Source organism: Bombus pascuorum, chromosome 15 (genome assembly GCF_905332965.1).
Source record: "Bombus pascuorum chromosome 15, iyBomPasc1.1, whole genome shotgun sequence".
NCBI classification, from domain to species: domain Eukaryota; kingdom Metazoa; phylum Arthropoda; class Insecta; order Hymenoptera; family Apidae; genus Bombus; species Bombus pascuorum.
In genome coordinates this window covers 7,472,214-7,499,689 of record NC_083502.1, presented here as the reverse complement: position 1 = coordinate 7,499,689, position 27,476 = coordinate 7,472,214, and the positions used below count along the sequence as shown (strand labels likewise).

At 40.2% G+C, this 27,476-nt stretch overlaps 1 protein-coding gene and 1 long non-coding RNA gene across 8 annotated transcripts in view; both read left to right on the top strand.

The window, feature by feature from the left end:
• The window catches only part of LOC132914430 (polypyrimidine tract-binding protein 2), a 442,018-nt gene that overhangs the window by 22,980 nt on the left and 391,562 nt on the right, over nt 1-27,476 (top strand). Inside the window, exon 2 of one of the 7 annotated variants that reach the window (XM_060973551.1) lies at nt 15,011-15,035. The exons of the other annotated variants lie outside the window; for them this stretch is intronic. Within the exon in view, the coding sequence (XP_060829534.1) occupies nt 15,011-15,035 (25 nt within the window). The remainder of the gene's footprint in view (nt 1-15,010; nt 15,036-27,476) is intronic. 7 annotated transcript variants of the gene reach the window in all.
• Nucleotides 13,034-14,028, top strand: LOC132914450 (uncharacterized). Its single transcript, XR_009659594.1, has 2 exons — nt 13,034-13,113; nt 13,700-14,028. It is a non-coding gene; the product is annotated as an uncharacterized LOC132914450 (long non-coding RNA).

Genomic DNA, 27,476 nt, shown 5'->3' with positions numbered 1-27,476 from the left:
TGGGACAAGTACGGACTGTTTCACAGAGATCACAGAAAAGTATTTAAACGGTCGATTAACCATCGTATTAACAAACTTTGATATTCAACGTGAAACTTGAAGTATCGATTCATCGAGTTATATGGTCAGTAAATTTGTACAGAAACAGTCATTTGGCACAGTCATACGGTACGATAGCGATCGATTATTTCGTTTCGTCAATAATTAATTAGTAATCAGTTGCAGAAGCAATTATCCAGAGTCATTTCATGTTGGAAGCAATCAGACACACGTATCTAGACAATCGATAATTAGTCGGTAAATAATCATTTAGTATCACCCGGTCACTCTGCAAGCAATCAGGCTTCCAATTCGATATTCCAAGTCAGATCGGTCAACATCCTAAGCACTTAGGCTTCCGATATTGCTCAGCAGTCGGTCAAACTCGATCTGCATAGTTTCGAAGTACGAACAATTGTTACTTGATTTATTATTTATTATTATCGCATCGTCGTTACTGTTTTATCGGAATCGCCAATGTGAATTTTCTAAATAAAAAGGATCCGGTTATCGGACAAGCTATTATAATAGAACACGTGTTTTCTCTACGAACATTCGGAAACCGATCGTTATGCACGTATGGAACATTAAAGGACGGTCAAAGCATCCACGTAATTTTCATCAAAGAGATCAATTTGAACGTCAGTTTAGTTTAGTCAGTTCGCTCGATTAGTTAATTAGTAAATCTCTATTGAAATCGGTAATGTGTACAACGTCATTGTCGATTCGAAGAAACTCCTCGAATTACATCGATTAATTAGTTAAATAGATTATATCGTTAGATAGATATCAATTGAACGAAGAAAGTCGCGAAATATCTATGAAATTTCAAAACAAATACCGTATACGGTATACGTGCAAGCGTACCTAATTAATCATACGTTTCAGGTAAATTCCAAGTAACTATCGAAATCAAGTCTACGCTATGCGCACGAAAAATTATTTTTTAAATAGAGGAAAGAGGGAGTTCGCTATTTTGGCGACAGGGCAAAAAAAAAAAAAAAAATCGCCAGCTATCCGTCAAGATATGCAACCGTAATTAAACGTTCATCTGTAAAGTAATATCGTTAAAATAAACGGTTAATATCTCGCTTGATGTACAGTACGTCCTATTTAACCGGGAAGCCTCTAACGTGGAAATATCTAGAAAAATATGAATCGTAGGAAAAAAATGTTTCCGACAAAAGCTGTACGATATCGTTGTCGTCGTAAGGTCAAATAGATAAAAGCACAGCGTGTTCCTCTCGATACCGTACGACTTTTTGTCCGATACATTTTTTCGCATCGCTCGTATTTTTCCAGATATTTGAGCATTTCCAGTTAAACAGAACACACCGTGCGTTTGTTGATTGCACAAAAAGATGGTGAATACCGGTTTTAACCACAACCTGGCCGTATCGACGATCTAGGAAACTTTGAGCGAGATTCAAAGTAGCTGGAACGTAATTTTCGTCAAAGGAACTAATCCGAACATTCTCGGTCGATGCATAATCTCCGCGCGGCTAGTTTCGCCGAATTTTCGCCGGAAGCTCGGCTTCGTCCATCGTTATTAATTGACCTAATTTCGAATCGGCGCGACGATACAGAAGCTCGTAGAGCCGTGAGAGGCGATCGCCGTTGCATTGGTTTTCGCTGATCAAATCCGCGAGGTTCTGCGGATAGCGAGCGGTTTCGTTTGCGCGACCGGTACGTCGATTTGGCCACCGATCGAATCCATAGAGACCGGAAACTAGCGACACCGGGAGACAATCCGAGTCCTAATGGGTCCGTAAACATTTGCGTGCAAAGATCAAACGGCATACCGCGACCGATGTCACTGCGGCGCACCGCACCGTCATCGAATTCGCACGCTAATCACGCCCACAGATCCAGAGATCTCTGTGATCTCGCCGGCCTTCGTGTCAATTTCCACGTTGTTTTTGCCTCGTTTCCTTCCACTTTATCGAGTAGTTGCTGCTTCGTCGTAATTTTGAACGTTGTTTCGATGCATTTAAGATCCACGAAAATATCTCACCAACTGCTTCGTTCAAAAAGTTCGTAGAATTACATCGGCGAACCGTAAATTAAATTATTTTTTTTAAACGCGCTGTGCACGCTTTCCAGATTGATAGTAACGATATGCTCGTGATTCGCCGATTTGATAACGCGAGTTTACCAGACAAGATGCACGGATAGAACTCGAGTCGGAGGATTTCGATGATCGATCTTCTAATAGGTGGTAGAACACGTAATTCTCAACAACTTTTTCCTCTACGTGTTAATAGGCGGGGCCCGTCCTAGTTCCCGATATATTTCCGGGAAATTGTCCCGTGGACAATTCTACGTAGGCTCGTGCGTTCGTGGCAGCGTACGCGTCCGATTTGTCGCCATCGATCGGATAATTTTTTGCAAAAATGCATTTTGCAAAATACTCCGGCTATTGGATTAACAATAGGGCTTGTTCGCAGGCGTCCCATCGTGACTTTGAACGTTTTGCGATGGAATTTAGCGTTTTACGATACTTTATTCGAATTTGCTGCATTTTTTGTACTTTTCGATGTATCTTGACGTTCCGTCGCCCTCTGTTAAATTTTCATCCTTTTTTATATACATTTTCGACTATTTTATGCCATTTCGTCGCTCGTTTTTGTATTTTCATACATTTTCAGCATCTGCTATTATCGTTGAATATTTTTTATATATATTCTTTTATATATTTTTTTCTTTTTCGATATATATTCTATCCATGCTTGGTATATTTTTTCTAGTTTTATTACATTTTCGTACGGTTCTTTATATTTTATCGAATCTTTAAACAGGTCTGGATTTTTCGAACATTCTCTAAAGAAGAACGGAGGCTTAAGCGAGAGAAAAAAATGTGTAAAGGGCGACTAAAATTTTCCGCTGCTGTATTTGAAGAAGAAACGTAAGCAAACCCTCCCCTCCCCCCAGTGTTAATGGATTCTGCGATACATTCGAATCACACGATTCTTCGGAAAACATGGAATCGATCCCGGGCTTTTGACAATTTTTCATCCTCCCATTGCTCCGTTCTTGCGAAAAAACAAATTCGTTCGACGGCAAACCGTTTCATTTTGTCGTTGTTCTAAAATATAGGAACTTTGCAACGATCGTGTTCCTGCACACAAAGTTCAAATCGTTTGTTTTTCCTCTTTCTACGAGTCCCTTTTCCGTCTCTTTCCGTACGTCTCTCCTCACCAGAACTATTAATTCCTATGTTTCAAATGAAAACCATTTAACGATGCTTTAAATGTAATAATAACTGCATTAAATTGCAACGATCTAATTCGATCATAAAGATAATAATCTCACGAATATATATCGAGGTATACTATTGAATCGCGTTTAAACGACTTGTTCGCATTCGTACACGCGACATTACGTATGTCAGACGGAGAGGCTAGGATTACGGTCGCTGTCATTTGTTTTTGCCTATTAACGGCTAATAATATACGACTCCGTTTATTAATGAAAATTTCGATCGATTGAAGACAGACGGATATTCCAAGACGAATTAAATAATAAATATCGGAAACTTATTAGTTAAAATAACGCGTCGTCTTCCTTGGCTTCGAGTTATTTTGAAATAATTACAGTTTATCCGAAGCAGATCAAGCTGTTTTCGAACGTGTTCATGTAGTTTGGCGTGTTCACCTACCGAAAGGCCATCTATCCGTCCTTCGTCAGGATGATTGGATAAATGTCTTGGACGTACCAAGAATACATCTTGCGGAACGTTTTAAAAGGTGGTATTCTGTAGCGTGAAAGTGACGAATCAACGCGTGGCGTTTTCCTTTTCAGTTTTTCGAGGGGATTTATCGTCACAGATACTCGACATTCTTCGGGCCTGTCGCTGAAATTCAGTAGACGCGTGTACCGCGACGTCGGCCGCGATTCTTCTTCTTTTCTATCGTCGCCTCTGCCAAACCGGTGAAAATAAGCCGACAGATCGGCTGGAAAGGCTTTCTCACCGAGATGGGATTCGTATCGCGTACGAGGATTTTCCTTTCAGTCGAACGTATGCAATTTTCTTCTTCCTCTTCTTTCCTCTTTTTTTTTTCCCCGTTGCTGAATACCTCGAGAAAGATTGGAATATTTTCTGACGAACTCACGCTACTTTTTCCAGACGTAGAAAACTTTGGTCACCGTTTGACTATTGACCGAACCTATTCTCAAACCGATATGGACGTACACGCCTGACAATTATAGGGAGGGCACAGCCTCCAAATTCGATATAGAGTCAATCGGATATATATCGATAGAGTCGATACGTCTCAGGTTTATATTATACGGTATATTTTTTACTACAAACTATTTTCTTTTACGAAATTAGCTCTAGTTCAAGAAAATGGCGTATTTCAACGAATCGTCGCCATCTATTCGAACGTCTAAACGTATATATTGTGCTTCGCCTAGCTCCTCCAGAAATCGAACCCATTTTTTCATTAGCATTTAAGAGAAAACTGCTAATTTTCTGTCAATTTCGATACGATTCTTGAATATTCGTCAAATCCGCCATATGCGTTGAACGCGTGCATCGACCTTTATCAACAATTTCTCGATAACTACGCGATAAATTGATTGCAGATTTTACGCGACGGTCTCTTGCGAATACTTGAAATTGGTCTCGCTCGAAATTCGAAAGCAGCCTTGAATTTCGACGTTTGCCTGTGAGCTATGTTCTTGCATATTCGATTAATCGTGTAGCTTAGATCGCGTTTAATCGAGTTGCATCGAAAGCGTAAATAAATTTACACGCCATTGCTGCTACATGTAACAGCATACGCAAACGCTATCATATTGCTTTCAAATCATCCTCAAACTTTCAATACTTCCGTAACTCTATTCAACAAAGAAACATATCGAAATTTTCATTGTTTCACCTCCTGTATTTTCACAACTTTTATTTAACCATTTTCACAAAACAAATATAGGAAAAAAGAAAAATTGGATACAAACATCGCGGTCCGTTCCAAAAAAAAAAAAAAAAAAAAAAAGAAAAAAAGAAAAACAAATTCAACCACCGTGGTTCTGTTTATTAGTTTATGGAGTTGCAATGGCTTGCGGTAAAGATGTTCGACATACAACCGTGATTTCGTTGTTTGCCAATTTTTTCCCTCTTTTTTATTTTTCTTCTTTTTTTCTCTCTCTCTTTGGTGAAATCGATGTTTTATGAAAACCGTAGCGAAAAATACAAAACGTTATTCGACGAGCACGTTTCCGGTGCGTAAAAAAGTTTAGTCAACCAGCCAATATTGGCCGGTCGCTTCAATAATTATATAACCAGCTTTTGTTATCCCGCACGAATAACTCTCATAACTCTGTCTATGTTTGTGTGCGTTTATTTAATTTTTATATTTTCCTTTCTCTCCTTTCTCGCGTTGGAGATTTTATGGTAGCTACATTGAAACATTAAAGTTGTTTTGATAAAGTTATTTTTTAGTTATTGCGTTGGAATTGTCGGATAGATAAAGTTGTTATACAGTTCTGCGTACAGGGTATCCGAAGAGGTCGCGATCAAATTTACCCTACGTATATAAATTTATGTCTTGAAAATGCTTTATCGAATAGTTGGAAGCGCTCGAAGATTTCCAGGAAAGTTGCTCTTAAGACTCGTTACGCAGAATCACAAACAAACGCAAACGCTTAATTCTCATTGACAGTCTCATTTGGCAGACGTTTGCGCCTGATCTCATCGCGTTTAACTATCGTGGATTTGATTTTATGGGATCACGCGGAACGATTGATTTTTGACAATGCGACAAAGACGAAAGACCAGCCTTATGTTTTTATCTTTATTTAATTGGATATTTAATCGGTATATCGTTATTCTAACAATTGCAAGTAAAACCTCGAACACGGGTAATAAATTGTACGATAGATCGATAATTTGGAAGAGGCAAACGAGATGCGACACACTTTCTACGATTCTCCTCGGCGTTTGTCTCGCATCGACGTTTTATCTATAGACAACAGTGAACGTGCAAGACGGACGCAAAATTGGAAATTCAAAGTAGTTACTATGGCTTGGCTGCGTTTGACATATCCATACCGACTTGCAACCGCATTGTCTCTTTCACTAAGGAACCTCTTCCTTCGTTCTCTTCCCTTCATTTTCTCTCCGCAACTTTACAAGTCCATATCCTGCCGTGTTCTTTGAAATTGTTTGCATCGAAGACGATGATGCTGTTTCGTTTGTTTCTATATTTGATTCCGTCAGCGTTCTACCTCCGCTGATCATTAGGACGATCCGGACGATTAGTTTCGTACATCCTTGTAATAATTATAATAATCCTCGATCAGAGTCGACGGATATTCGCTGTTTTTCCAAAGACTCCACTTTACTCGTATCTTTTCTCGTCTGACGGATCGCCACCGACGCCGTTTAACGGGAAAAGAGCGACGATAATCGACGCCACTTCTCCGTGGCCCTTTCACCGAGATTCACCTACGAACCATCCTCCGTCGATCTCCCACGAAGATACGTTCCCGTAACGAATTACGTTACATCGTTTCGATTCTCCTCAATTCTACCAACTTTCATTCGCAAAAGAACGTGAATTTAGAGGAATCTTCGAATCGGATTTTATTCGTAAACGCACCAAGAAGTTGAAGAAAACTCGTGACTCTTGCAACGAGTGGCGTCGACATCGATCGACAACTCTATTTAGATCTATAACCGCAGTTAGAACTATTTGGTCTACGTTTCTCGAAATAGACAAGAGTATCCGAGCGATAGTAGTCGAAATTGTATACAGATAGTAATACTAAAACGAAAAAATTATCAATTTTCATTACTCTTATCTTATCTTATTTATTAGGCACTAAAAGGATAAACTATCACCCGTATTGCAAATTTCAGAATCACCCGACATGCTAAACAGAGATCCTGTTTGGTCCATTTCTGTCGGAAATTTCCAAGTTGTCAGATACTTTCTTATCCACATTCGGTAAACAACCATAAAAACAAACGTAAAAGAGTCCACGAATAAAAAAGAGGAAGAGTAAAAGAAGCAACTGCAGAAGGAAAAATTAGTTGGCTGCGACCAGCTGGTATCGAACGAGAAACGGCGATCGTTGCGCGTGTCGAGCCAATCGCACGAAAGCGAACTTTGAAAAACAAGTTTCGTTCTTGGATTACGGCCGCGTGTTTCCTTCGAAAAATTAAAAACAAAAAAGGGTTGAAACGAAATAAGTAATAAAAGATAGTGGAAAAAGAAGAAAGAAAAGAAGGGGATGAAAAAAACAGATAATTTCTCCGGATGGAGCAGCATCGTCCGATGAACGTTTTCGGTTGGAGATTCTTCTCGTTATTGGCTCGCTGAGTTTATTTTCTGACTGTTTTTGATACCCATCGTGATATTTCTCGTGGATTTTCCTAGCTATCGTTTAAACGTTTCTCAAAGCTTCCCCTATTCGTTCTCTCTCTCTCTCTCTTCTCTGCCTTTTTTCTCTATTTTTATTTTCGTAGGATGAAACACGGTTAATAATTGTATCCGTCTGTATCTAGCGAAACAGTGAGTTGGGATTGCTTTTCGAGGGAAGAAGCTTTTTCATTTCGAAATTGGACGAGCTTTTGTAGGCGTTTTGCGTAACGTTCGGTTCGTTTGTGCCGTTTGCATCGCCGAGGAATTACGTCAGATTAAAATTCATGTTTTCAGTTGTCTGTTAAACTGTTAAATTGCGAAGAAATTCGATTACTTGTGTATCAAATGGCTGAGCGAAGGATGGGGAATGTCGAGGCGAGGCCATGCCTCTGGCCTTCCGTCTCTTCCTTATTATGGTTAGTTCAATGTTTTAATCGTTTCTTGAAATTGAAGAATGTATAAAAGCGTCCTTCTTATATGCCCGGAATTTTCTTGCTTCGAGAAAATTCAACCGCCTTTCGACGAATCTCGTTTTCATTCCACGTCTTATTACCACAGACGTATTTATGAAATTGTACCGAAAAGCCAGTCCTTTGACACAATTCGTGTCATCATTCGGAAGAATCGTGTAATTTTATTTCAAGTAACAATGTTTGTTCAAACGCATTGTTACTTTTCCCGTCTTTCTCATTTCATATAGCGTCTGTACAAATTTATATCATAAAATTAACCGCAGCAACGAAATTGCCATTGCACACTGTTGTACGTTTTATTAACGATCTCTTGCTCCTTATCGCAAAGATTTTCAATTCTCTTTCTTGTCTTATTTATAATTTACACAGCCTTGTATCGTATCGACGTTCTATTAATAATTTCATCCTGCTTATTTCGCACAAATTCCTTCCTTCTATCTCATCCACGTTTAAGAATACTTTGACGCTTGATAAGAAATCCGATCGACCTTCGTCCGTTCGGAGCCACAAACGAAACGCTTGGCGACAAATAGTCGATCGATGAACGCGAAATGGCATCTGGACCGACGATCGTTTCGATGGCCGCGACTGTTTGCGGTCGTGGAGAATTTTGAGTGTGCCGCTTCGTTGGAAAGGCAATCTGTCGTATCGTCATCGATACGTAACTCGAATGCGTTCGATTATTTGCTTATTGATGCGTGTGGCTGCTGTTCGCATGGCACGGGTGGCTCATAAACGTTCGATTGGACGTTTAGTTCCGGCTAACGAGCCCCGGATTCGATCCGCACCACTCGTTTTACGCCACGCTTTCTCTGTTTTCCTCTTTCTGCTAATTTCCCTTTTTGATAGTGCCTGATGGTCATCGATGTCAGTTTTCTTTGATCCTGGCCTTTGATCCTGGTCGCTTAACTCGTTGTCTTGAAAATTTGACCCGATTTTCGATTTTCAAGGTCTACGTATATTCCTTTGACAAGTTTCGTTACATACAGCGTGAATCGGTATTAATTAACGTTTGACCGATCTTAATAAGCCAATTTGTAGCAAACGTAAAACTCTTTTTCTCGTTTTATTTCATTTCTGAAAGAATTGAGCTTCGCTTCGAGTTTGAAAATAATTGCTTCGATAGCGACTACTGCAACTTAAAATTGACTTTGACCGTTCAAACGTAAAATTGATTTTATTTTCATTGCCTGGAAATATTAAAAAAAGAAACGCGATAGACGCTTTGTTGATACGTTTTGCGTCCTATTTTTACCTGTAGCGCGGAAACGGAGTCACAATCTCCGTTTCCTGGGCGTGGACTGTAATAGGATTTTAAGTACATTAAGCACGTTGCACGATGCATTTCCAGCATTCGGTAAAACGAAGTGAGCGCGTTGGCTAAGTTATTACGGTAACCTAGATATCATACGTCTAATTTGCTTTGTGTCATCGTTCAGGATCGTACAGGCTGATTCGAAACTCGTCGCATTTCTCTGTGCGCATATATACCGGTGTTCTCGAGCGTCGAGTCTAACGTTTCTCACTCTTTCTGGTCTTAAACAAACAGTGATAATTGAAACAGATTATGCCAGCGGACAGATTTTACACGGTAATTTGTACTCCGTCGGACTTTGTACTTTTCCCATCGTATTATTATCCGGACATTTGCATATTTATACATTTATGACAAATGTGTAAAACGCACAAGGATTGTTCTTTTAATTTTAAATAGTAATTGCAAATTTTGTAATTTCCACGTGTAAAATGATTATGCGGCGAAGCTTGTTTTTTTTTTTTTTTTAATGTGTCACAGAATTTATCATTATTTATATTACGTACTTTTCTACGATGAACAAACTTACGAAAATAAGATTGCCAACAAGCTAAGAAATCGCAAACGCAGGACCAGCAACTTCCAAACTTGCGGCTACCGGAAGAGAGCTATCCGCTCGGACAATTAGACAGACCCGTGCTTACCATTCGATCAATCCCTAATTACATTTACCTGTAGCTGCTGCATCATCCTACTCCAGCTTGGCTCTATCTACCGATTACCGACACGCGCGATCATGCTGATACGTGTCGCTGTGTACGTTCATCGCACACAGCAACCCCGTGCAACCTGGTTCGTAGCCGTTTCGAGTGCCAATTCCACTGTTACAGATTATGCTGCTCTGCCTCTTTGCGTTCTTGGCACTTGTACGACGCAGTTATGCGCCTGTTTCAAGATTTGGTCGTAAAACGACTGAATCGCGTAAAAAGTGGAGAACCAACCATAAATATAGCGACGAGTAAAAATGTTGAAAATCATTAATTATACAAACCCGAAAGAAAAGAAAACGCGCACACACGTTTAAACTAGTATGTAATCTCGTTTAATCTAATTATTGCAATCTATTTTATATTAATTTAGTAACAAAGAGATAGAATGAGCGACGACGCGGTTAATTAATTCCATACGTGGTCGAACGAAAGTTAAAACCGTTCGGAGCGAATTATAAAATGCACATTGTGAATCATTGGTGGGCTTTCGCGGAAATGGTGGTTGTCGCGGTAGTTCGATTAAATGATACAAAATCGATTGTTGTTCGCTGCTAGCCGTGCCACCGAAAACGTTTCGCCATTCTACGATATTAATGCCAAAAGCTTTCGGTGTGTTTCCGCGAACCCGATTATAAACGAACGATATTGGACATGGAGGATGACGGGAACAACGAGGAATTTGAAATATTAATTCGTTGCTTTGCTACATAGTTTTCAACTTGTTCCCGACGCTTTTGCAAGAGATTCCAGCGACCACCGATGAAAACGATAACAGCAGGGGAAAAAGTTTCCTCCGATGAAACCTCGCATTTTCTCATTAATCTCTGCGCGAAGGAGAGCAGACGAATACGCTTAATAGAAAAGATACGCAGCAATACCTTTGACCGTTCGCAAATATTTCTACATCTTCGTGTATTACCACATAGCTATGAAATATAAATAAACGTCAAATAAAAATCGACATGCACCCACGAACGTATCCGAACGTTTACCACCGAACTCTTTTTACGGATATATCGTGTGCGTTGTACGAAACTTTACGAAATTTCGTTGGCGCTGTATCGCGACACGACCATCGCCGGAAAACGCAAGATAAAACGCACGATTCTCTGTCGCGAAGAACAATCAGCTTAGCGATCCGTCCGCTAAAATCGAGCGTCGTCAGGTTTTTCGCGGGGGCCAGCCGTCCGCTTAATTTCCTTAGCGAGATTACGTATCGCTGGGAAGGAATTCTAATTAGTCAGCACGACGGCAGGCGCTATCAACCCTTTGCGAACGGCTGCCTGTTAGCCTACGATAACACGGCCTGAGCCACCCATTCGCAGAGGCGACCACAAGGCGCTTAGGGGTGCCTCGACTTAGGCCGACGATGCTCGAATGCGCGTGCAAACCTGCCTACCCTGCAAAAATTTTCAGCGTTCATCGATGGACGTTTAAATCTTTCTAACTTTTCTTACATATCGCTCGAAAGTTATTACACCGCGAAATTATTACACGATAAAAGAGATACACGAAGAAAAGAGAGGGCGGAGAACCTGCCGCGTTCTTTCCTCCATTTTCCATCTGATTCCATTTTTCTGCTCTTTATTCCTTTATTTCGTCCTCCGCCCGATCGTATTTTCCTACTCTTTGTTCGTTTCTCTCACTTTCGATCTCTTCTAGCGTTAAACGATTGCTTAAGTTCGCGAAGAACGCGACAAAGTTGCTATTGATAGGTACACCTATAATAGGCGAGACTGGCAGTGGAGCAAAGAAAATTCAAAAAATCTTACGCGGTTTACAACTGATTATTCGTAGGTATAAACGTAGCAGAGCTTTCGTTAAACATTTTCTCGCGCTAAACATGTTCGCGACGGTCGTTTACTTCGATCGGTAAAATTTCTCGATATTATCTACCCAGAATATAGCGAAAAGTGTGTACATTCGATAATGCACTTTGATTCAAGTCGGTATCTCAATTTGATCCGAAGCTGCGGCACTACGAAGTACGATAGACGTGTCTAAGTCTATAGAACTATGAATGGCAGTTCGCTGTTGTCTGACCTACATTTTTTCCAGGAAATGTGTACGCTTGGTAGTAGCGATAGTAAAAAGACGCAGACGCTGTCTGTCACTGATCAGCGCACTGTTAACGACGTTGCGATTGGTCGATGACGCGGTGCGACCGAGAGGTCCGTGCGTGTGCGAGAGACAGCGATAGAGAATTGCTGAAAAATTCGGTTCTCTTCGAACGACGATATCTCAGCAACGGAAAATCGGATCGAGATGAAACGGCAAGCGTTTCACAGGGGAAGGTTCACGCTCTCTCGCCACTCTGACCGAATCGAAAGATTTCCATTGGTTTTGCAGAGGTAATTTTTTTAAGCTTTTGCTAGCTTTAATAGAGTTTACGCTCGCAGTTGAGGTTTATCTATTGGAACGACAAATTTCCAATAAAAATTTCAAGTGGAAAGAAAAATACAAGAAACAAAACGACGAGCGACTGTTATCTGTATAGAGGACGTTGTTGTTCGCGAGTTATTCGGTAATTTAAATATACAAGCGAGTCTTTGCTTATTCATAATCTAAGAAAGTAATCATGAGCAAAGTACCACGAATGGATTGCGGAATGTACGTACGAATGAAATATTGATTGTACGAATATGGACCACTTGCGGCTTTCAAATAATTTAGACTACGAAATATTCATCGACCTGTCTCGAATTACAAAAACGCTCGTAAAATACTAAATGATAATTTTTTTTCTTTAACGATAGCGCAATGTAATATAGATTTGTAGAATATTCATCAAACACCAATTTTAGAAATACTCGTAATTCACGTAATAATCGGACCTATTTTCCAGGTGAAATCAATATTTCAGATTAAGTGGCAATTGTTTAATAATAATCTCCGAGTAGCGGCAGACCTTTGAAACATTTATCAAATTCATCGCGAATTATCGAAATATTAATAATCGAATGAACCGATAAATGATTTTCAGATTGAATCGAATCACGATTTCCAGTTGAATCGAAATCTTTTTTCAACGTGATTCGCTCCAATACTTTCTGATAATTCGCTTGTGTAGGCTTACGGAAGTATTCGTTGATCTATCTCGAAATATTCAGAATCCAATTGATCGCGAATGGAGGATGGAGAGGTGGTTGGGAATGGATTATCGCTGCCTGAATATGGACCATTTGTGAGCTTTTTGATCATTCGTGTCAGTGAGTTTATGAAATGTTCGTTAATCCGTCACGAAATATCTCGCAATCCAAGAAATTCTTAATGGATGTTGGAATTTCAGAATACGGATGGAAATTTGCGCGTGTCGTAACTAAAAGACAGCTGTAATTCGTAATTTTCTTTGGTATACAAAAGTATATAGTGTATAGACAAAAAAGATTCTGCGATTCTGCGTCGACTATCTTCTTTTTATTTTTAAGTTCAAACGTTCTTTTAATTAAATTAAATTAACCCGTCTTAATCTTCCTAGGTCACTGGGAATTTCCTATAACGAACAACCGTATTTCTGTCTTTTATTTTTAAGAATGCTTGATGTTTAGGTCGGACGAATGGAAACGTATCGTTAAGTAGATACTAATATCTCTTCACATTTCATGCTGTTGCGCTAATCTCTTAACAGATTTTCCTTTCTTACGTTTAACCACAAAATTAACCGTAGAATAATTTCTCTCTCTTAGTTGATTTTACTAACAAGGTTTCCCTCCCGTATAACTTCCATTCTAGAGCTGTCCTTAACAAACTTTTGGAGAAGAAAATAAAAAGTAATGGAATATTATACTGTTGCAGGTAGACTAAGAAGAATTGTTCCTTTTTTTTTTGCAAAATTCGGCGGCATTTTTTCGTTTTTGGGCGATCCTGCACCGAAGATATAATGAAAGAAGAACTTCAAAATTTGTAGAAAATAGTTCCTTCGCCATCGTTCTACCTTATTTTATCTAATTAGAGTTGCGATCTTCGTAAATTGTAAACTATCGAAATAGATTTATAGAGATTTCTTTTTTCAACAGTTTCTCTTTACTTATTTAATGTTAATTTATTTGTGTCATGCGAGTGAGTGATGCGACGAATCACGTGCGTTCTCCACCATAACCTGTTAATAAATAATATTTACAGCATTATGTTTTAAGGCTATTTTCAACGGACAATGTAAATATGTGTAATATCTTTTCAGGATTGATAAACGATGCAAAATGCCAACCTTAATCACTGAGCGTCACATTTTATTCCATTAACGAAAATTATAAACATCCCTCGCTTTAAAAGTAATCGATAAGTGTTTGTCAATAAGAAGCTCCGAATAATCGATACACGTGTAATAAATTACCGCGAATTGTTGCTCGAGTCGCAAGCAGGATCATGGCGCAGCAGATCAGCATTTCTTCTCCGATCATCGTACAGATCATCCTCGAGCACTGTACACTCTCTTTCGACCCCCCTCCCCCTGTAACCCCGCTTTTCGTGTCTCTTTGTCTCCTTTTGTCTTTCTGTCTGAATCTTGCACCTTCGTCCCCGCCATAATCATGTTCGTAGATACCCTCTGGCTGCCAGAATATATATGGGGGATATTTACGGGATCGTTCCAGACATTAAAACGTCTCGAGAATAACTCGTGTACAAAGATATCATTCGAGGCTTACTTTTTAATTATCGGTAATATCCATTATGATAGTTTACGCTAAAACATACCGGTATCAATGAAGCAGCTGACGAATCGAAATTAAAATATTGTTTTACGCTCTTTTGAACTCGTTTTTCGATTATTCTACAAATAATAGTAGTAGTAAAAGTACTTGGTACAGCTATAGAAAAGCGGAAAATATTATCATTTGTAATTTGACGGTAAACCTCGAACGACACTTTTATACACGAGCGTTTTTCATCGTTTTAACGTCTGCAAACGATCCTACAAATATCCAAAATATATTTTCTCGCACCTCGTATACGGCGCCTTTTAACCGCTTGGCTCCTCCATTTTCTCTCTGTTCTTTGTCCCTTCGAGTCGGCCATTTTCTCCAGTCGCTTCTTAACCTCTCATATCTGTCTTGTATTTATGTGTACGTTTTGTCTAACTCTTCTCTTTTCTGTTTTACTTTACAGAGATACTCTGCACAGCGGGCAAAAGGTACGAGCCTCCCCTACATTACAGTTGTCTCTTCTTTTTCTTTATTCTGTTTTTCTTCTCATTCTTTTCTTCTCCGTTCCTTTTTCGTTTATTTTTTTCTCTTCTCCTCTTCTTATTCTTCTTGTTCTACATAGGGCGAGGCATATTAAATACGAGTATATTGAATATTTGTCAAAATATTAAGAGTACGAGAAAACGACGATAGGCAGAGTCGAAGCGTTTCGTAAATCTATACTTTTATCAATATAAGAAGAAAAAAAAAGAAAAGAAAAGAACGAAAGAAAAAAGAGCGAGAGAAAAAAAGAAGAAATAAATTGTTAAGCTTTCTAAAAACGTACAAAAGTCTGCGATCTACTTACGAATCGTTCGTATCTCGAGGCTTTGGACGAACGAAATTCTATCGTCAAAAAATTGCCACAAACGCATCAACGTTGCCTATCAATTAATCATTGTTTTCAGATCTTACCAATATTCTCAGAAACGTTTAATGTTCACGTTCTCCGCGTATCACTCGGTACTTTCCAATCTCTCCCTTGTCTGTCACTCGGTATGTCTCTGTCTTTCTCGTCGTCTTTATGGCTCTTCCGTTCCTCACATGTTTTCTGTCTCTCACATTCATCTCTTTCACTCACCATCCTAGAGCTGCTGTAATATTATTCGAATAATCATCGACCAAATATTACAAAATTTCTCTCGATAGTCGCTGAACGATTACAGACGATTTTCGTCGTGAAAGTGTTCACAAGGTAGGATTTTTCGAAAAACCGGGTTCACCGAGCAAATCGAAACCAAAGAGTAAGGATGAAACGTTTGGTTTTGAGAATTTGAGTCGATGGCCGACTTCGGACGATCGGAGACAACAGGGGAGAAACACGATTGTCGCTCGTTTATGGTTTTTCCAGGTCTACCAATTTCTTAAGAATGCCTGCAGTAAGTGGAATTCACGTCTAGGTGGTATAGAACAGGTATGAAGTCATTTGGTATGGTCCAGAAGAAGAAGAAGAAGAAAAAGAAGAAGAAGAAGAGAAATCAGTGTTTTGAAGTAGAAGAGCACGAGAATTTCAGAGAAAATATTTATTTGTAACTTTTCATGTCTCTTTTAGGTTACGCGCACAAATTATTGATTATTAATGAGTGAAAATGTTAATTTTTAACTGTTGGGATAAATACTCGTTATAAAATTACGAACAGCGCATCCTTATATTCATTGGTAAGGACAAAACACTTAAATTTGGCAGGTGATCTGATATTTGTCCTTATATTCATCTTTTATCTAGGCTAAAAATCTAAGTTGTCATGTTTTTCCTATGTGGTCTTCATATAGGATCGCTCGAGTATTCAGAAGAAATATTAAATATGTTAATTTTCATTTTTTTTAAACAAATATTATTTCAAAACAGAATTCTGGCTCACACGATACGATATCAATTTTTCAATTCCTACCAACTTCTATTTTATGATTCAACGAAATACGAATCGTAGAAGATTGGATATCTCGTATATTACAACTTAATGCATCTCAAAAACCTCACAGAGTTGTAATATTTGCGTTTCATCGTATCGATTAGGGATTAAATTTGATTATAGCGAGCAAAGCTTCGAGACTTCTCTTTTGGATCTTTCCTCCGCTTTTCTTCTTTTTTCTTCTCTGAAGCTTCTTGTTGGTTCGAATAATTTCGACAATTCGGTGATACGTTTCGTCGGCTCGGTGTTTTTATACAGAAAATACGTCGATTTCGTTGGCTCTTACTAAAGTCGCGGGAAAATTGTCTTTTCCGACCTTCCATCGGCGTAGGGCGACCCCGTAAATGTTGACGATACGATCCTGCACCCGAAAATCTCCCTTTCATCTGTCTCCGGTCTGCCTCGATTCACGTAAGTAGACAGACTTTTATTTATTTTGTTTGCCATACGTCGCGGGCCCCCTCGCTTGTTTGTCCACGAAAATATTTAAGGACGGCGATCATAACAGAATATACGGAAACGGTTCCGAATAACTGGGATTTCCATTTCCAGTGAAGATCTCATGTACGTTGTTAACGATACTCGCCATAAATTAGCTACTAGCCAAATATAATCGTCCTTGGAAATAATTATAGTTACACGTGTGTCCTTTTTATAAATTTATAAATTATTTATTTATGATTTATAAATATCAAGACACGAAACTTGAACGAATCGGAATAGTCATTAAGAAATTGTCAAGATTATATTTGCGTACGTAGTAACAATTACTATAAGTATAAATATATACATGCAGTAGTATTTTCGAGCTCTTCGAAATAATTTAGAAGAGAAAAATTATATATATAAAAATAACCGATAATACCAATTAATAGTTGGCGTATTTCTCGTTACGTTACGTTAGAAATGCAACAAGTTTTGACGATAAAGAAGCAATTGTCTTCTGAATTATTATCGTTGGTTTCGAACTCTTGGTCGTTTTATCGCACTGTTAAGGAATTAAACGTGTAATCTGAGCCCCATTATCCACTTACAGCAATATCAAACAAGGGAAACAGTGAAAAGAAATAAAAGACCGGGACGAGAGAGAGAAATAATTTAAAGAGAACGAAAAGGTTAGATTGAAACAGTGACGAAGGTGAAAATATCCAGAATCGATCGCCAGATTCTATATATAAAAGGACTGGAAAGGGTTGGGAGGGGGAAGGGAAGGGTTGTGGAATGTTACAGCAGGGGTGAAACGTTCGAAGAGAATAGTTTATTTCTAGTTGCTTTCCAGCTGGTTACCCGAGTAAATCGGTATCCACGTAATACCTGGCTTTCCACGGGAACGTTCGGATATCCGATTATATCCGACTATGCTGCCTTCTCAAGGAGCATTTGAAATTTAAATACGATTCACCGTCTTCTGCCGTTCGATCCACCTTCTGGACCAGTTTCGCTAACACGATGAAACCGTGCTTTCTAGATCCGTCGTCGACCGGATCTCCTTCGCTCGCCAACCATAAATTCCTTCAAATTACCATGAATTATTTCATAGTTACGCGTAATAATCTTTTTAGTAACACGAACATTGCATTGGACGTACGAGCGAACAATTTGAATTTTTCAGTGAAACTCAGAGTCTATCTAAGAGGGAAATATCGCAAGCCGTTGAATCGTAGCTTTCTATAACTGTAAGCCATTTATGAGCCAAACCGATGAATTCCATCACGGCAAGATGCCGCGTCTTTGGACGAGATTCGATCGTCAAATCGCCTTAGTACGTCGTCCGTTAATTGCAAATGGGTATCGGATAAGGCACGTTGCATCGATCGGAACACGTGGTAATCCGAAGGAGTAACGTCTAACGAATAAGCTGATTGCTGCAAGACGTCCCAACCAAGATCGGTATGACGTCTCTTGTCGTAGAAGCAGTGGCTGCCTAGCGTCGTCACGCAGCAATTTCGCGGAACGTCCTCCTTTGTCCTCCTCGGTCCGACCGACGATTCGATCTTGTCCAGAGACACAACATTTTTACGCGCTGGAATTCATCTGTCCGACGAATGGCTTAAACTTACAGAAAGCAACAAATTTGCTGTACCTTTGCACCTCCAGTTTCACTGAAAAATTTGGAAAAAATAAATTAAACGCAATCAAACGAATCTATAATCTATAATCATTAGGAAGTTGTTGCAGCGACCATCTTTTTTCAAGACAGGATTGCTGGAGTTTCTCGATTCGAAAGGAAATTCGCAACGAAAGCGCGGAACATAATAACAGAGTGAAACGGAAAATTTAGTATCGATTATTTGGCAAGTATCATGGCGGCGAATTTGGCAAAGACACGCAGTAATTGGTACACGTCAAATGCACACGTAACACAAAGCGCATTTCTACCGTCGATGGTTTGCGTTTGAAAAAGTTGAAACCCAGCCGCGGCTGAATTCGACAGAAAATTGATCTGTTATTGCATAGAATTATTAAAAAAGGAGGAAACCATTCGCAGAGCAGGGAAAAGGTCGCGATGCAATCAGAAATCGTATAATTGATTAAAGAGAGAAGAAAAAGTATCTAATAAACGGAGGATTAAACGATTCTTTTTTTCAGGATAGACATTTTTTCTTAAACACAGCAGTCACTGTGTTCAGCGAAGATCATATTGATAAATGGAATAGTAATTCGAAGTTACGTGTTATTCGCGAAGTAAATTTGTTAAGTCATTAATTAAATTCTCCGAGTAAAGGCAGACGAGGAACGTTGTTTGAATTTTGAACTCGCGATCAAAGAAATTCGTGAGAAAGAGGAATCCTAAAAGTGGAAAAAGACGAGGGCAAAGAAAAAGAAAGAAAAACGGACAAAAATTACTACGGCTCGTGCTCGATAAGAAGTTTTCAACTCGATATCGTAAACGTTATACGAAATATCGGAAACATTTTAAAAATCCAAAATTCCAGAGAAAAGGAAAACAAGGAGACCGTGAAGCTTCGAAAAATTATACAGCGATGAAAGTGAATTCGATTTAATATCGTAAACCTTATAAAAAATATCGAGCAACGTTTGAAAGTCGCAAAATTCGAGACAAAAAGAAAGTACAAGTCCCCACGAAGCTCCAAAGATGTTTCAGAGCAATAAAAATCCGTCAGAACCGAATTTTCCCCGCTCTTCTAACCATTCGATCGGCGACAATCGAATTTCAACGGTGAAAATCCGTGGAAGGTTGGCGGACGCGTGTCGCCGCGGTTCATCAGGAAGCATTGACACATTCCGTCGATATTCCAGTCGATATTTTCGACGTGGCTCCGTGTTCGATAACGAGGCCGCGCGATCACCGGATGTACTCCAGTTTTCGTCTCCTTACCCCTCCCTCATTCTCTCTCTCTCTCTCGCGTGATCCTTGCTCCCTTTTGTCCCATGTCTCGCATCTCTCGATTTCGAGTAGAGTGTCGAGTGCTGGAGGACGACGATTAATCTACTCGAATCGCTAATTAACCATTTGACGTCGAACCAGACTACGTGGACAGTGTTTGTCGAATCGAAACTGTGTCTTCCCGTTTTCCAGACATTTTTGGAATTTGGGCGGTGAGTTGTTAACGAGGATTCTAACTTTTGTAGAAATTTAAATGAAACTTCTTGGGTGGTTCTTCGAGTTTATTAGTCACTCGTTTGATACTGGACTCGACTGCGCGAACGATGTTTTGTGTACCGTAAGTGAAATTTTACTCTCGGAATTTCGTGGATTATTTGGGTGGCTCCTTTTTCAAGACTGTTACAGGGTGTGCGGTATTTTCAAAAAATAAGTTACGCGTACTTGTTGGAATTTTCAATATAGAACTTGACTAATAGCGTGTATAATTCAAAAGCTAATTTCATCGTTTTCAAGGAACCCGTAGATCCTCTCCGTAGAGGCATCGTTTTTCGTTAAAGTTGTAAAGATCGATCGCGCGTTGCCGATATCTCGTGCGTTCGTTAAAGTCGAACGACGAACGTATTCAGTTTGGTCATCGATCGAGGAAAGCCGATCTGCTAGCGTTGGCCAGCGAGTGAAACGGACCAGCAGGAAACCCGGGAGAGGCTTAACGGACGTATACGTCGAACGTTCGTGTAAGGGACGGATAATTTAGGTCAGCTTTAGGTCGAACCATCGGGGCCACGTCCCTCCATAGGGATAACGATCGCTTCCCTCGATACATAACAATAGTCATTAGCGTATCAAACGATTTGCTTTCCAAGAAGATCGTCGCCACGACGAACATCCTGGACAGCTGGTTTATGGTTGCCTTCGTTTCATCGTTAAATTAATTTACGAAGAGATAAGACGCCGAACGTTCGTAAAAATCCTAAATTCTTAAATTCCTTTTAAATCCGCCAAATTTGGAGATTCATCGGTCTTTAAATACCGAAATTTCTAGTTATATATGATAAATATAGAAATATGAAAAGTTCTGAATTTCTGAACGTCGAAATTCTTAGATTCGTAGGTTCTTTCGATCCTAAATTCTCAGATACTTCTAAACCTTCCTTGTTGTCTTACTAGCTCACGTATTATCGTCACATGCGAATAATTTTGACACTCTCGGTGCATAATACGCTACATCTTTCGGTATTTTTGCTCTTTTGATAGAGCGAACGGGTTAAGTCCGAGTTTCGATGTAATTCGCCACGTTTGCAGCGTATTTACATTTCCGGCGTCTCTTTTGGAGCACGTTGGTCCAGGTTCGCATCTCATGTTTAAGGATACGACATTCGATAAGGGTCTCCACTTACCGTATCCTCGACGTTCATGCATGCACATTATGTATAGAGGGACACACGTGGATCACAGTGACCGCAGCGTGCATTAAAAGGAGCTGGACACCTTCATGAAACATTCAGACCGGGCCTAAAACGCGCATACGCCAACCTTCCTGTGATCACATGCAAAACAAACCTGAACCTTCCGGCTCCCTCACCTAATTAATCAACAGAATCGTGTTTGAAACGCGGACATGGAGACGCGTTATGGATTTTGAAAAGACTCGATGTAAATCGACGGAGGAAAGGCGATTGTCTATAGAAATTTGAGGATCTAAGTTTCATAATCTCCACGAGGAATGAGAATGAACGAACAGTATCTTTTAAAATTTCATCGAACAAATCTTCGATAGTACTAAACGTAATTTAATAATAAATCTAACAATGTAATATTTTAACAAGAACGATAAATGTCAACGGTAGTTTCGTCCGAATTCTAAAAATTCATGCCATCTGCTTGCGTAATATAAATTGGTTCTGCCCCATGTCAAAGAAATATGCGTTCCAGACGATGTTCCTCGACTCGAACATGTGTCCACTATGCGAAAGGGAAATAAACCTCCTATACAATTATAATATCCTCTATTACCAGATCCCTTGGTCGTATCTTGGTCGGGTTCTTTTGTCGCGTGTTTGCTCGTCTAACGAGGTCGCATGTTCTCAAGACGAACAGCGTTTCCGACGTTCCTGATATTTTCCAACTTTTACTGTAAACATCCTGGCTCTCCGACTAAACGTAGACGCGGTGCTGTGCGTGTGGAAGGAAAGGAACTCGATAATTGATGGACATTCTTGAAGAAGTTGTTGTGGAAATAAGGAATGAAGGGAGTAGAATGGCTGAGGAATGTTTGCAGATAGGGAAAACGGATGGAAATTGTTCGTGAGGGATTTGAGAAGGGTTTCGAACGAATATTGGAATTTAGGACTCGAGGAGTTTCGAGATTTTAAAGGCGAGGAATTTAAGAACGATTAGGAAACGAAAAAATTAGGAACGGAGGTATTTAGACGTTTGGAAATTCAAGATATCTCTACTCAATTTTCCAATAAATTTTTATCAAACTGTACGGATTTCCGAATAACGGGCCGACAACAGTGGCGAATGTTTATGCGAATTTTGCAAGTCAAAGGGGTTTCACCCTCTTCGTTAACGTATCAATTAACGACGCCGTCGTCGCGACGTGAAAGCTATAAAGGCTTAGTTAGAGATTGCTGCTGCTTCAACGTCGAATTTCGAACATTAAATAATAATTTGTCTTTCTTATCTGAAACGTTACCACCTCTAAAGACTTATTCGACGATCGAAATAGTTCGAAAAATGTGTCGTAGGTAAAATCCAAAGTTCGTAACGGTAAAATCTTGAAAGTGTACGTTGCATTTAACCCTCGTATGACGATCGTATAAATCGTAATAGAGCGATTCTACAATGAGCAAAGAAGCCCTCTTGCTCGTTTTCCACGCGTGTTATTAAACTACGGGCAGGTAGTGACGGTAAAAGCTGGCATCGGAAGTTCAGCGAGACCTTCGCAGTCATAAATTTAAGGGAATTGCAGTAAAATTGCTCCGACTAACGTCTATTAACTTTCTACTATGCTTTGCCATCCTTATGACAGAGTAGACCGTATGAAATTAACGCGTGAAATCTCGTAGAACGAGCTTATTACACTCCTGGTAGAATTTCGTAGACGATTGGTATGTGAATTGTTTAATAGCGCTTCTGTATACCAGCTGATTCTACGATAATACGAGAAATATTTCTTTCTCTTTACTCGTTAAAATGCTCTTAAATAAATAGGAAATATACCGTTGCTCTAACTCGATATCATCTCGATCCAGTCTCGAGATACGAGCCTACAAAGTTCAACGTCGAGTCGCAGTGACGTTAGTCGACCATACGACCGACGTTCTTTCTTGGAAACGAGTAACCAACCGAGAAATGGTGGGAAAAATCTGCCGAATCAGCGGAGTCGGTGCGCGAGTCAGACAGCGACAGCAGAACGAGAAAAGTTCTCTTTTCTTTCAACGACCACGTCTTTGGGAGCAAAAACGCTGTTTCTTAGATAGTTGTTTGTCCTTTTTTAATCCAGTGATAAAGCGGTACGATGATGTATGGTGGAGTTAGAGTATAATATTATACGTAAAATATAGCATAAATATGATGTGAAATATTCTGTTGTAACAGCGTTATCGACCGCGCTGATTATACGTAATTTCAAAAACCTTCTTAAGCCCTTCTCGGTATACAACCTGAATACACGGTCTCGATGCGAGTTATTCATAGAGAATACATTACGAGAAAGCTGGCTTTGATCTGAACCGGAGTTCGAATTATGCAGACCTCTCCGCGTCTGTTTCTCGAGTGACGTGTGGCCAACACATACATACCGTGGAAACCTAACCAAAGCTAAACTGCATTAGTCGTATGGAGTAATGCAGGGGAATATTGTAGCTAGCAGAAATTCGGCAAGGGCTTAGAAAGCCCTGACCGGGCGCGTCCACGCGTAAGCCCATATTAACGGGTTTCTCCTGGCCCCATTTCGTCGCGAATTTTCCTTTTATTACACGGAATACGTTGCATCGTTCGTCAGCTCGCGATAGTTTATTTGTGTAAATAAATTTCCAGATGAGAAATTTTTAGGAACGTCCTATGGCGATCTTTTAAGGTATCTTTTAAAGGGATTATTTTAGGAAAGTATAGACCTCGGAGAGGATTTCTTTAGAGTTTCTTTAAGATTGTGAAAGGTTTAAGGATTTTATGTTGGAGCTTAACGCGTTGGAAAATGCGCGAAGATCGTATGGATGGTGAAACGAAGGAGGACAAAACGTGGAAAATAGATATCAAAGTAAAGATATAATGGTATATACGTATGTATAATACAGAATCTAAGACTATTCGAAATTTGGCAGCAGAAACTCGCGCGTAATACGAGCCTCCGTTACAAGCCTCTAAGATCAACAAATTCGACCATCTTTGTTTCGTTCACCGATCTCGAATTTCAATTGCATTATCCCGCGGCCTGACCTGTTACGCGCACATACCACTGACGCAGGCTGCTTGCGTCAATAATCGCACGGTCAATAATCATGCGATCACCGTGCGACGATGATTATAGTTCCATTTCGCCCGTTTACGAACATGAATTAACCTTTGACTATATGACACTGTTGCGTAACAGCTTCTTTTCGTTTGCTCTGGTCTGTTCTCCCACGTTTCGAATAGATTCGGCTGATTTATCTCCGTGTTACTTCTCGATATTTGATCGTTTATCTAGAAAGGTTGATCGCGCGTCTGATTTCTCTGTTTATCGTCGTTACACGAAGAGCGTATATATTAGCGACAGAAGTTTTTCATCACCCGAATAAATATAATTTGTATCGGAGGGACTGTCACAGTTCTTGAAATTCGGTGTTATATAAATCGCGCTCGTAACGCGATTGCGAAAACATACAATTAGTATCGGTTATATCCGTAAAGAAATAAGTTGTTAAACGACAAAGATGTTAACGCAATCACACGTCCGACAAACGTTTTCGCTCGCATCGGTAGCTTCGTCGGCCTACTTAAATACGCACAAAGCGTATTCGGTTTGTCCAACTTTTTCATCGTCAAAGGCTGAACGCTTCCACTGCTTTATTATACGTATAGATCAACGAGGTGCGATTTGACCAGCACAGTTGACTAAGAACTACCTCGGGTCGTAAGATATCGAGAACCGGTCGCATAACCGAACGGGGTTGGTGTGGCTCGGATCGACGTATAAACACGTTGGTGGCGATCGAACGCGAACAGACAACACGTTGAACGAATATTTCCGCGATTTCCACGGTCGATCGCACGGTGGCGAGAACAAAGGTGGGCGAATGACCCGATGGAAGGGGAACGTTTAAGCAGCAGAGAAAATTCAATTTGGAAAAGCGATCCGGGCTCGTGTATCTCGGCTTCGATTTACCACCCACGAAAGGATCACGCTGCTGTTATGGATACTGCGGATTCGACGTGCAGCTCCATATCGCGTTGCCAGTAGAAACCAGAAACCGTATCAACCCTGGAGCCAGCCAGAACGCGACTGTTTCCCATAAATGGCCGATGGCCGGTTTATATCCAGCCAGCCCTTAATGCGCGACCTATCGATAGTAAATGTTTTCGAATCTTCCATTGGATTGAACTTATGGTGGACTTTGTTCGCGAGACTATCACTCGACGAGGCATCCGCGATGTTAGCCTACAGAGTTTCGTGGAGATCGATATTTTTGGCAACGAGTACAATTATGGAAGATGGAACCGGGAATTATTTCGCCTGCCAAGTGTTACAGAGCGCTTTTGTTTTACTATATTTCGTTCAATTCTGTCCGATCGACGGGAAAAAGCCATTGGTAGTACGAAAAGGGGAAAGTTAAACAAGCGAGTAATCTACAACTAACGATTATAGTTGCTAAGAGCTTAGCAACTACGACTAGTTATGACCAACACGGAATTACTAAATAACAACTGGGTAGTTAAGTAGTTAACTGGCAAGCGAGGCGATTGCAGAAAAAGATCAGTGCACTTAGGTAACATCGCACGGTTCGGATATAACGATGTAAAATAAGGATACAACGTACGATGATGTTCGACTGGCGATAATTCGGTATGACCTATGACGTCAGGACAGGTAACGAGGCCGCATAACGATTTACGTACAAACGAAACGTCAAATACTTTTCCTCTAAGGTGGGATTAATACCGGTTGGTATTAATCTTACCTAACGATCGGAAAGATGGATACGCAACGATCAAAGTATCAAAGAAATCATCGAGCGCTCGCGAAGATTCTTCCCTTACTTTTATTCGCTGGTTCACAACGATTATCCATTCAGGATGCAAGATATCGCGGGAAAAAGATATCAGTTTTTGCTTGAACTAATCGATACGGTCTGACAAAACGTTAACAACAGGCCTGACAAGTTCCGCGCTTAACGACGAAAAGAAAGGAAGGATGGAAAAATTGAACGGGTCCTGTTACGTAAACCCGCAACTATTTACCTATCCACCTTTTGTACGCCCTGGCCAGGGGTATTCATCCTTTGTCAGGAATTTCCGTCTTCGATTAACGATATCGACAACTTACGGCGGCCTCCTTCCTCTACCCTCGCCCCTCTTACTTTTATCGTACAAAAGAGTCCGCTGCATAATGCGATATTGTTCGAACCGCGTCTTCTGCCTTTACATAACTCTCGTTAAGAGAAATAATTTATCGGCGATGTGTTCAGGAGTCAGAGTATCAACGATACAGGTTTTATTCGTTCGATTGCTTAGAAAACGTTATCGTTGTTTAATACATTAGGTAATTATAGGTTATATGAAAATGTACACGATTGAATTTTAGAAGAACCTTTGTCCGTATCCGTATAATAATTTATCGCTAAACGACTTGCAACATTTATGATTACACACTATTGCACAACAACGTATTTTATTGCAACTCTTTTCTTTCGTACAATCTCTTTGAAGTTTCGACGACGAAGTTTTGGCAAACGATACCTTTTTCGTAATTAATTCTGCTAATAGTTTTTTCTATCCCTGACGAAATCGCTCTTCTTCCCTCTATCGCTGGCCTATCTCCGATCTAGCCTAAAGAACCGTCGCGTTCGACCGACGCGAACCTGCCTCTTGTGTGACGCATTTGTGAAAGTTGGTGGATCGTCGAAATCCATCGCGGAACGTTGCATCTATCGGACCAAGTCGGTTGGAAATCAGCGACGGATGCTCGCAATCAACCTGTCAGCGGACGTCGTCGTCTCCAAAGCAAATCCGATATTGTACACGCGGTAGTCGGTATGGACAATCAACGCGGTGACGTTGGCCGTCGAGCTAAGTCACAAAGGGAATCGCGAAGTGCGTCAGTATTGCGGCCAGATTGCCCCACGGATCGCAATATGATTCGCCTCGGTAACGTTGTATCCTAGGCTTAGATTGCCTATCCCATTGGCTATTGCATTCTCTCCCTTCTCCCACACACACACACACAAACTCTCTCTCTCTCTCTCTCGCTCTCTGGTATAGCGTGTCTCTGTTTCATTCTCTTGTAGAAGCTTCTCCAGTTTACAGGTATTCTGGTCGTTTCATTGATAATTTCAATTCGACTGCACGTTACTTGGCGATGCTCTCTGTGCGTATCCGTTGAATATTGTAATTAGACTCTTTGGGATTTGCATGTGCAATTGGTC